We start from the raw sequence: 12,339 nt of genomic DNA, 5'->3' as shown, positions 1-12,339 counted from the left end.
AGGATAAAGATTTTAGATACCAGTGCATTCCAGATTCAAAAATAATACAGATTGTTTAAACTATACAATAGCATCATTTGGGAGATAAGAAACTAAATGTTTAATTTGGACATAATTCAGACAGAAGAACCTGAAAATCTACAAGGAAATAAGGCAATATTTCTCAACTACAGATGATTATGAACCTCCCCTCCCCCCACATGGACATTTGACAATATCTAGAGGTGTTTTTGATTGTCATAGTGAATGTACTAGAGTGATTGGACAGAGGTCAGAGATGCTGCTATACATGGTAGCATGCACAGGGTAGCTCCCTATAAAAATAAAAATCCAACACAAAATATCAATAGTACCAAGCCTGAGAAACTCTGAAAATTATAATCAATAAATAATTTATAACAATAAGAATTGACTTGGGAAGATTTCCTTCTGATTAATCCTTAAATCCTTGGATATCTGAACACACAGAGCCATCAAGAGTTCTCACTGTTATGTGGGACCTCTTGCCTTTAATGCTGAAACATCTAGAACCAGTTGGTTCTAGGTTTGAGAAGTAGAGATGATCTTACCAGAAATGTTAGTCTAAGGAAGAAGTCTTGTTCATAAGGAAAGATAACTAAAAGAAATTAATTATCTGGTGTGTATGACTCACAGCTCTAAAGCAAGGATAGCTCCGGGTGAGCTGAGGTGTGCCACATTGTTAACACCTCACACCATTGCCACCACGTGTTTGTCAAAACCTCTGCACAACAAAATAAATGATCAACAGAGAGAAGAGGCAGCAGAGTGGGAGGAAATATTTGCAATGCATGCATCTGATAAAGCAAGGGTCCTCAAATTCCAGGATTTAATGCCTGACAATCTGAGGTGGGTCTGATAATAAAAGTTTTACAGCAAACTAAATATGTGTGTCTTAACAGCCCATTACCCAAACCCATTTAAAACATTGTAGGTCGATCAAAGCAAAGAAGTAGGCTGCAAATTTTGAAATAAGTTCAATTCTATTCTTATAAGTTGACAAGGTACAAAGATTGTTGTTCAGTCACTAAGTCATGTTCAATACTTGTGATCCCACGGGTTGCAGCTCATCAGGCTTTCCTGTCCTTCCCTATCTCTTGCAGTTTGCTCAGACTTATGTCCATTGAATCAGGGATAAGTGAGTCAAAAAGACTCACTCCAAGGCACCCTCTTCTTGACTGATCTTCCACTTCAAACACTGAGTCCACCATTTCACCCTTCTGCCAGCCTCTGATTTGGGACTTAGAGTCCCACTAGGAAAATATTTTGGAGCTCACCACTTTTCTGAGAGCTTCTTTCACATCTTTGTTCCTCAGACTATAGATCAGGGGGTTCAGTATGGGGATCACTACAGTGTAGAACACTGTGGCCACTCTGTCAATGTCCATGCTGTTTCCAGAGTGGGGCCAGCAATAAATGATAAGGATTGTTCCCTGTAAGACAGCAATGGCAGCGAGGTGGGAGGCACAGGTGTAAAAGGCTTTGCACCTTTCCTCTGCTGAGTGTATCCTCAGGATGGTGATGAGAAAAAACAGGTAAGAGATAAGGATGATCACGCTTGTAATGATCTCACTGAAAGTGGCCACAGTGTATAGCACAAATTGATTCACAGTGACATCAGAGCAAGCAAGAGACAACAGAAGGGGAATATCACAAAAGAAATGGTTGATCACATTTGATCTGTAGGATGGGATCTGAAGATCTAAACACAAGTGAATCACAGAACATACAGTACCATTGAGATAGCAACAAGACACCAACTCCATGCAGAGATTTCGGGACATGGTGACCATGTAGAGCAGTGGGTCACAAATGGCCACAAAGCGGTCATAGGCCATCACTGCCAGCAGAATGACTTCAGTTACCACAGATGTGCAAAACAGGTAGAATTGCACAGTGAGTTCCAGGAAGGAAATAACTTTGTCTTCTTTTAAGATGTTAGCTATCATCTTTGGTGTGCTGATCATGGAGTAACAGAAATCCACAAAGGACAAGTGGCTAAGGAAAAAGTACATGGGGGGTGTGGAGTCTAGAGCTGACCTGAATCAGGGCAATCATGCCCAGGTTTCCCCAAACTGTGACTCCATAGATGGAAAGAAACAGCAGGAAAAGGAAGACTCTGAGCTCAGGGGCATCTGAGAATCCAAGGAGGATGAAGTCTGTCACAGCAGTGCAGTTTTCCTCATCCATGTCCTCACTTTACCATGGTTGCAGAAAAATATTAATAGTTATTCTTCATTGGATCACTCCCAATTAGCTACTAAAAAGGGCATGAGAATAAATAAGATAGTCAAGTTTTTTCAGTAAAGAAATAAAACATTGATATTTTGAAGCTTAGGAAAAGTTCAGATATAGTAGCCCACAAATGCATAGAGCAGAGCTCACATTTATATTCACAGATCACATGAAATAATTCACATCCATGAAAACCTATGTGTTTATTTAAACTAGATCTACACAATTTTTAGCTTGGAACCGAATCATTAGAAAGACATCAAATGTTATTTAGTTAGCCATATTTGAAATTTAAATATCTTTTTTTTTATCTGTAGACTTTTTAATCAGTTATTGAAATACTGGGATCTCTGGGGATTTTTTTTTTTAACACTACACAGGAAATTTCTTTCTTTCTTTTGATGAAATGATGAGAAGTATGCTTATTTAAGATTATTAACACACAAGCATCATGTTTTTATTATTACCCTTTAAATAGAAAAGTGAATTTTATACTCTCTTTTAGCATGCTTTTTCTATACAATTAGCCTAATGATTTTTAAATTATGGTATACAATGTTAGTCATTGTTCAAGGAATTGTTACTTAGGTCTAAACTTTCTGAACTGTGACTGAAGCCTTCTAATACCTATTTGCCAAATGAATTCACTAATATATTCAAGATATAAAATTTGTGAATATTAAATTAACACAAGTTTTTATTGCCACATTGCACTATTATTTATGATAGGAACTTAGAAACAAAATGTCAAAGAGCAGGGTAAAAGTGGTGCTACATGTATGTTATGGGAAATTATGCAGGTTTCAAAAGAGCTTTCAATGACCTGAAAAGTGACTAAGAAAATGGCAAGTTAAAAATAGAAAACCAGATCACAAAGATATAATACAGTATATCTATACATGTCATAGTCATATTTAATTCTCAAACCATCCAAGAAACATAAATATTTTTACCAATATTTTACTCCAATTGCTTTAAAAGTGCATTCAGAAATTTGCCTACTTTTTTTAAATAAAGGAGAGATATATTCAAACCCTTTGATATGTAGAAAATGCCAACAAAGGGTAAGACCATGCTTATTTATTCTCTCTCCTGATCCTAAGTAACAATAAAATGACTTAGTAGCACCTACTACTTATTCCTAGAGGAAAGGGAATCTGGACTAAAAGTCAGCACAGCCAGATTTTTCCTTATTCTTCAAATAACTTGAAAGAGGTAAACGATATGTGAATTAAGGAATCCTGGTCTGAATACAAATAATAATTCTGATGACATGCATTGTTCTCTTAAATGGCCAGTAATAAGTGAGTTGCCTTTTCTGATTTTGAAGTAGTAAACAATTTTGAAAACCTTTTCCTGCTTTTTTAAGTTTTAAAGATAAAAATTTGGCTGCTGATTACTTATAGAGCAGGAGTGATGTTGATCCCTGTTGTACATTTGTCAATGTCTGGAGTTACAGTTGGCTGTCACAACAGGAAGGGGTGCTCCTGACATCTAGAGGGCAGACTACAGATGCTGCTAAACAGTTTGCAGGCACAGGGCGGCATCTCCTTCCCCATTCCCAACCTCCTCACACACCCACAACATAAGCAAAACCCAAAATATAATCTGGCCCCAAATGTTAACAGTATCACATTTGAGAAAACTGTTGTAGCGATACATGGCCTTGGCACAAGATCAAACTACTGGCTCTCCTGTCTGCTTCAGAGGTGGTTCACATGCCTCTGCTCCTCCATCCGCAGTCCTGAGGACCCCTCACCACCACTCTCAGCATCAGGGTGACTCTCAGGAGAATCTCCCTGCTATCTTTCCCAGGTTCTGTGGATGGAGTTAATGTGAGAGAAGAAGAGGGAAGGGGAGAGGAATCAAGCATGTTCCCCAACTGGCTCACACTCTTTCCTCTGTTACACTAATAGCCATTACAAGATATTTCATTCTACAGATCGAATTGCTCCCATTTCCTGTCGAGATCATTTTTCAGTAGGTAAAGGGAAAACACTTTCATAGAGTTCTCCAAAATTGGCATTTGTTAAAACACTCTCCAAATACAGACTTTTAAAAATTAATTCTGATGTAATTTCCCTCTTCTACAATTCCTCCTTCTCTGACACGTAGCTAATAATAAATCAGCCTCATTAGAAAATAAACAGAGAAGTTTCCAGACATCAGGAAATATCATTCAGTCCACTCCTACCCAAAACATAGTCCAACCAACCTGTTGATAAGTATTGCTCCCCATGTTTCTGAGGATGCGATGAGGGAAAGTGTCACAGGCTTTATGTTTTCATGCCTGTGTATCCAGGGGGCTCACGTCCCTTGAGATGCCAGAACCAGTCATTTATCTCTGTGGGATCTCAAACAGATATCAGGAAAACAACATCGTCTTGGGACTCAAACAATGAATGGCTTTCATAAGATGTAAAAAGAGGGGGGAAACTCTCCTGAGTTGGTAAATGTTATTGTAAGACAACATGACTCCTTTCAGAGTTTATGATAAATTAGAGTGTTGTATGCCTCATCCAAACATTGCACTATGAACCAGATAATGTTGCCATTATGACATATGTGAATGAGTCTTATAAACTCTGCCAGTCTTACACTCAAAGCTCCTTTCTGGAGGACATAGGGTCTAAAGACACAACAGCATCCTACCAAATACCAGAAAGGGGTGGGAACAATGAATCTCCTTTGTTGAGAATAATAGCAACTGCTCACACTTACTCACCACTTTCTATGTGTTAGGTACTGTTCTGAACATAACTGTTAACACATTTCTTTTTAAGTACAGTTATGCAGCTTTGTTAACGTGGCGTTGAGAGACAGGCAGTTGTCACTTGCACAAAGTCATAATGGAATCACTGATAGAATGAGCATATGTGTTGCATTTTGGTTTCTGCAACCATATGGCTCTGTGAGGAAGAGCAGAGCTGATGGACGGTGCTGGATGCAGACCCTACTCACTGCAGAGTCTGTTTATGTGTCTGCCTGCAGGGTCTCTCCCAGGTCTGCTGCTTCTCTGCCCATGTAATCTTTTCCTAAACCAACAGGGTTAGAACGATTCAATGTGGTTTGTGCTCCTGGATATAACAAACATTCACAAACTCCATGACTCTAAATAGTACCAAGTAAATTGATTTCCAAATTCTCAACAGCTTTCATGTGTTTCCCTAAAATTGATTCATCTGACAATTTCCTGAGATTGTGGAGTGTTTCTGCCTCTCCATTCCACCCAGTACTTTCACTATTCCTTTTGTTTCACTTTTCAAAAGTAAAGATTCCTGTTATCCATTCACATATTATTGTGAGAATTACCCTAATTAAAAAACTAATAGCAAACTTCCAAAATCTAAAACATAAGAACACTGTGAAATGCTGTGTTCCATGAAGCCTGAAATTTGTTTGAATTAAGACATTTCAAAAGCAGAGACATTACTTTGCCAACACAGGTCTGTCTAGTCAAGGCTATGGTTTTTCCAGTGGTCATGTATGGATGTGAGAGTTGGACTGTGAAGAAAGCTGAGTGCCGAAGAATTGATGCTTTTGAACTGTGGTGTTGGAGAAGACTCTTGAGAGTCCCTTGGACTGCAAGGAGATCCAGTCCATTCTAAAGGAGATCGGTCCTGAGTGTTCTTTGGAAGGAATGATGCTAAAGCTGAAACTTCAGTACTTTGGCCACCTCATGCAAAGAGTTGACTCATTGGAAAACACTCTGATGCTGGGAGGGATTGGGGGCAGGAGGAGAAGGGGACGACAGAGGGTGAGATGGCTGGATGGCATCACTGACTTGATGGCCATGAGTTTGACTGAACTCTGGGAGTTGGTGATGGACAGGGAGGCCTGGCGTGCTGCAATTAATGGGGTCGCAAAGAGTCGGACACGACTGAGTGACTGAACTGGACTGAGCTGAAGACATTTCAAGCCCATGGTATGACTTCTTGTTTCCTTCTAGATTATATAACTTTCTTTTCTCAGAAAATACGGGCATTGGACATGTATTTTAGCCAGTACAGTGATGTTTTGGTATTATATATAAAACTCATTACTATTATATATAGTAAATTCATGATGATATCTCATTAGCATCATTTTTTTGTCATTGTTCTTATTATACTCTGAAAGCGTTGCCACAAAATGCATCTCCCTGGAGAGAGTCTCATGGCAGAAAGACTAAAAAGACAACATTATTTGCAGTGATGTTTATATTATCTATGCAACCCACTCATAGAAAACTGCTTTGCATATCTATCTTAAAGACAAAGCAGAAACTTTTCTTAAAATTGATTTAAATATAAATATTTAACTGAAATTTATTTTATAGGTATTGATAAGTTAAGTACTACAAATAATAAGATCTAAGTTTTTGATAACCTGTATTTATATAACATAAGACCATATTGTTTGAGTGAATCATTTCATCAAAAGATTCAATGACACCAACAATATGTCAAATTTTCTAAATTTTTTAATTGTACATTTTAACTGAGCTGCTTCCAAGCAGAAGGAAAGCAGAAATGTTGAATTTCTATATGATAAGACTTGGGAAGGTGATTGTGGCTGCATCATGAATTAAAATCAGTTGTATTTTAAGACAGCACAACAAACTACTCCAAAACATAGGAGTTAAAAAGAGCTGTTTATTGTTACACAGCTGTTTATAGTTACTTATGTAACTGAATCACAGTTACATAAGTCACTCAGGCAGTTCTGATGATCTGATCCAGAGGTGACTGCTCTTCGCTAGTATGTTTGTGAAAGTCTCTCAGTCATGCCCAACTCTGCGATCCCATGGACTTCTCCATGTTTGCCATCTTATGGAGTTCTCCAGGCCAGAATACTGGAGAGGGTAGCCTTTCCCTCCTCCAGGGGATCTTCCCAACCCAGGGATCGAACACAGGTCTCCCACACTGCAGTGGATTCTTTACGAGCTTAGGCACAAGGGAAGCCCAAGAATACTGAAGTGGGTAGCCTGTCCCTTCTCCAGCGAATCTTCACGACCCAGGAATCAAACCAGGGTCTCCTGCATTGCAAGAAGATTCTTTACCAACTGATCTATCAGGGAAGCTGGTATGTTTATGTGTGTTATTAGCTTGTTAGGCTTGGTGATCTAAGAGAGCTCATACATCAGTCTGGAGGTTGGCTAGATGCTGTTTCATGGGATAGTGTTGTGACCTATATTGCTTATTTACCAATACGCTAATCTGTGCTTGTTCACATAACTTCTATTCTAAGAGTTTGTGCAAATTCCAAGGGATTTTGACATCGCTACAGGACTTTCTTGTAACTGACACAATATTTCACTTCAAGAACCTTATGTTAGCCAAAATCACTAACAAAAGTAGCCTAATTTTTTTTAATGGAGGAATTGATTTGACCATTTGATCAGAAGAAAAGGAAAATGTGGGCATGCCTAGTTAAGTGGAGAATTGGGATCATGCTTGAAATATATCACACAGGGTAAAAAAAAAAAAAAAAAGTCCTTTTGAAAGACAGAATCTCCAAAAATTTAGCCTTAAGCAAACTGGAAGACAATCTAATTTTGTTTAAAGTGTTACTTTGAAAAATTTGGTGAAAGATCATTTTAAAAAATTGAATGAAAGATCGACATGTCAGTACTATTCCAGCACAATTTCTGACAGAGTTTCTATTCCCATTTACTGTTAATACTTCCAAATATTCTCATCTATTAAAAAGTGGGCATTGAGAAATTTGTTTAGACATATTGAGCAGAGAAGAAGGGTGTTTAAATTATTCAGGCAAAAGTGAGATATTGACTTTTCTTATTCCCCCATCATTGCTCCCAAGACCATGGTGAACCTCATGGTAGAAGACAGAACCATTTCATTTGTAGGTTGTGTAATACAATTCTTTTTCTTCTGTACCATTGTGGTGACTGAGTCCTTGTTATTAGTTGTGATGGCCAATGACCGCTTCGTGGCCATCTGCAACCCTCTGCTCTACATGGTGGCCATGTCCCCGAGACTCTGTGTGATGTTAGTGGGTTGGATCTTATGCCTGGGGTGTAGCTTACTCCTTGACATTCACATGTTCTGTTACCAAATTATCATTTTGAGGTTTCAACACAATCAATCACTTCTGTGAGTTCTCCTCCCTGCTTTCCCTCTCTTGCTCTGATACTTATTTCAACAAGTCACGGCTTTTTATTTTCTCCACCTTTAATGAGGTCAGCTCACTCTTCGTCATTCTCCTGTCTTATGTGTTTATTGTTGTTACCATCCTCAAAATGCCTTCAGCCTGTGGTCACCGCAAAGCCTTCTCCACCTGTTCCTCCTGCCTGACCACCATCAGCATCTTCCCCAGCACCATCCTCTTCCTCTACTCCGAGCCCAACTTCGCAACCTCCAGGCACACAGTCAAAGTGGTGTCTGTGTTTTACACAGTGGTTAGCCCCATGTTGAATCCCCTGATCTACAGTCTGAGAAATAAGGATGTCAAGGACACAGTCTCCAAGATCATGAAATCTAAAATATTTCTTATTGAGCATTATTATAATAGTAGAGTTATATAGTGTGCCTGCAGAGATTGGATTTTAAAGATACATTTAGATTAATGAAGAGTGAATGCTGTAAAATTTGTGAATGCTGGGCTTGGAGAAGGATTGGGGGAAGGATAGTTAGAGTGGTTGGGATGGATATGTACATTCTGTTACATTTAAAATGTATAGCCAACAAGGATATAGCACATGGAACTCTTCTCACTGTTATGTGGCAGCCTTGATAGGAGAAGTGTCTGCGGGTGAAAGGACACATGTGTGTATATATATATATATCTGAGTCCCTTCACTTTTCACCTGAAAGTATCACAACATTGTTTGTTAAAAGGCTATATCTGAGTATAAAATAAAATGTTAAAAAAATGTTAAATGCTGTAAATTTGAAGAACATGAATTTTGGGTCAAAGACACTAAACTTGACTCTGTTTCTCTTGGTATAAAAAACAAAGATGAAATTAAATTTATTAAGATTACACTAGGTATGCCACATGACACCTATACTGTATTTTCATCTGTGTAATACAATTGTTTTGCCTGAAATTTTAGATGAAAAATTTAAAAATTGAGAGACTGTTATATTTTTCCTAGTAAGAGACAGAGTCAAGACATGAGTTGGACATGACTGAGCGACTGAACTGAACTGATGCAGTTACAGGAGAAGGCAATGGCAACCCACTCCAGTGTTCCTGCCTGGATAATCCCAGAGATGGGGGAGCCTGGTGGGCTGCAGTCTGTGGGGTCGCACAGAGTTGGACACGACTGAAGTGACTTAGCAGCACTCTATTTCTTTACCAAAGACATGACAAGGCAGAAGACAGAAATCCTTGACTTTACCTGTGACATGAAAATAAGGATCAATCTACACATCTGTGACTGGAATCTTAATCCAGACTCCCAGACATTTTCCACTTGTCTAAAAGAGAATCTATGTTCAATGTCTTAGTACTAAGATGCTCCATTTATTCATAATCATGTTCCAAATTATGACAAACTAGTTAACTTATATGCAGAGTACATCATGAGAAAGGCTGAGATGGAAGAAGCACAAGCTGAAATCAAGATTGCCGGAAAAAAAAGTCAATAACCTCAGATATGCAGATGACACCACCCTTATGGCAGAAAGTGAAGAGGAACTAAAAAGCCTCCTGATGAAAATGAAAAAGGAGAGTGAAAAAGTTGGATTAAAGCTCAACACTCAGAAAATGAAAATCATGGCATCTGGTCCCGTCACTTCATGGGAAATAGATGGGGAAACAGTAGAAAAAGTGTCAGACTTTATTTTTTGGGGGCTCCAAAATAGCTGCAGATGGTGACTGCAGTCATGAAATTAAAAGACGCTTACTCCTTGGAAGGAAAATTATGACCAACCTAGATAGCATATTCAAAAGCAGTGAATTATTTTGCCAACAAAGGTTCGTCTAGTCAAGGCTATGGTTTTTCCTGTGGTCATGTATGGATATGAGAGTTGGACTTTGAAGAAGGCTGAATGCTGAAGAATTGATGCTTTTGAACTGTGGTGTTGGAGAAGACTCTTGAGAGTCCCTTGGACTGCAAGGAGATCCAACCAGTCCATTCTGAAGGAGATCAGCCCTGAGTGTTCTTTGGAAGGAATGATGCTAAAGCTGAAACTCCAGTACTTTGGCCACCTCATGTGAAGAGTTGACTCATTGGAAAACACTCTGATGTTGGGAGGGATTGGGGGCAGGAGGAAAAGGGGATGACAGAGGATGAGATGGCTGGATGGCATCACCAACTCAATGGATGTGAGTTTGAGTGAACTCAGGGAGTTGGTGATGGACAGGGAGGCCTGGTGTGCTGCAATTCATGGGATCACGGAGTCAGACATGAATGAGTGACTGAACTGAACTGAAGTGAGTGATCTTAAATCTATGGGAAATTGTCCAATGAAAATGTACATATCAGAGAGCTATACTAGAAGGCATAAGCAGGTGAGATGAGAAAGGAAGTTGAGAAAAATGTAACACTACTAAAGATTCTAACATAGAAATGTCCATAAATAAAGACATTTATTCTGTCCCTATATTACCTGTAAAAGAGAAATATCAAACATTTAAGGTAGTACTGCAGTGTGATGATATTTCATGAGAAAATGCTAATAGAAAATATTTGTATTTCTCTAATTGGCGACCAATGACTTCTCAAGTGATAGTGGTAAAGAATCCACCTGCCAATGTAAGAGACAAAAGAGATGCAGGTTCAATCCCTGGGTTAGGAAGATCCTCTGGTGGAGGAAATGGCAACCCACTCCAGTATCCTTGAGTGGAAAATTATGTGGACAGAGTCGGGTTGGCTATATAGTCCATGGAGTCACAAAGAATAGTACACAACGGCATGCACAATTGGTGACCTACACCTTGTAGACCCTATCATACCAGGACTTTTCTCTATCATTTCTGATAAGGTTGTCTCTAGTCCCATAACTGAAGAAATAGATTTTATATGGCTCAGCAGTGATGCCAGATCACAGGCAAAACTGAGACACTCAAGATCCCTATGTCTTCCTATACTCATAAATCTGAGTATAAATTTTAAAAAAGACAACCTCAAAAGACAATCTATCACAAAGCTAGACATTCTAAATATAGCTGATTTGTCTAAGCCACTTGAAAATTAATATTAAACTAATGTTTTATTTCATGCAATGGATTTTGTGACCCAAATATTATTTTTAAATTGCTGATGAGTTTCTTTGCATTTAAGAAATATGACAGCTAATATCTTTCCTATATCTTTCTTCTCTATTTTGTTTAATTTTTGCTCTCAAGGCTGCTTTACATACCTAATTAAAAATAGTGCCTTTTACTTTTCTTTCACTAGCATTTGTTTAACCTCTGCTTATTTTTTGCTAAATATTTGTCTTTATTTCAATTTGACTACTCCTTCAAAAGTTTGTAGAAACCAGACAATGTACCTTCCACAGATTCTCAGAGCTCTTCTAACCCTCCATTCCAGGCACTTGTTTGTGTTCAGTCACTCCATTGCTTCAGACTCTCGTGAACCCATGGACTGCATGTAGCTCACCAGACTCCTTTGCTCATGGAATTTTTTCCAGGCAAGAATACTGAAGTGGGTTACCATTTCATACTCCAGGGGATGTTCCTAACCCAGGGATCAAACCCAAGTCTCTTGCATCTCTTGCATTGGCAGCAGATTCTTTACCACTGTTCCACCAGGAAAGCCATGTTGTTTTAAGGGCTCAGCTGAGCCAGTTCTTACGCAAAGCTCTGTAGGCTGAGTCTACTTCCTTTTCCTTTACATTTCAGATTGGTAACTTTCACAGTGGCTCAGTATTACTCAAGGACTCTCTATGTCTAAATGGTAAATTTTCCCTCACACTTTTTTTCTAATACCCTACTTAGAAAATAATATTAACTTTTGTTTAGAATCTTATTTTTGAATTTACTTTTGGTTGGAAGGGATATATACAGATATACCCCCTTCCCTCCAGTGCCTTCTCCCGGGTCATCACAGAGTACCAGTTTGAGCTCCTGTGTTTCACAGAAGCTTCCCATGATACCTGCTGATGGGTGAAAGTAGGATCTCTCCTGGTTGGG

General features: G+C 38.7%; 1 protein-coding gene and 1 pseudogene across 1 annotated transcript; one reads left to right on the top strand and one right to left on the bottom strand.

Moving 5' to 3' along the window:
• Positions 1 to 1,271: 1,271 nt before the first annotated feature.
• Positions 1,272 to 2,208, bottom strand: LOC139180406 (olfactory receptor 5L2-like). The gene is given in 2 exon segments (XM_070782158.1): positions 1,272 to 2,036; positions 2,038 to 2,208. Coding segments are annotated over 2 exon segments (936 nt in total).
• A 1,096-nt stretch (positions 2,209 to 3,304) lies between these two features.
• On the top strand, positions 3,305 to 8,779 carry LOC139180316 (olfactory receptor 5D18-like; annotated as a pseudogene).
• The last annotated feature ends 3,560 nt before the right edge of the window (positions 8,780 to 12,339 follow it).

The sequence above is a fragment of the Bos indicus genome, chromosome 28, assembly GCF_029378745.1.
Source record: "Bos indicus isolate NIAB-ARS_2022 breed Sahiwal x Tharparkar chromosome 28, NIAB-ARS_B.indTharparkar_mat_pri_1.0, whole genome shotgun sequence".
In the NCBI taxonomy this organism is placed as follows: Eukaryota; Metazoa; Chordata; class Mammalia; order Artiodactyla; family Bovidae; genus Bos; species Bos indicus.
This window is presented reverse-complemented; position numbering and strand designations above follow the sequence as displayed.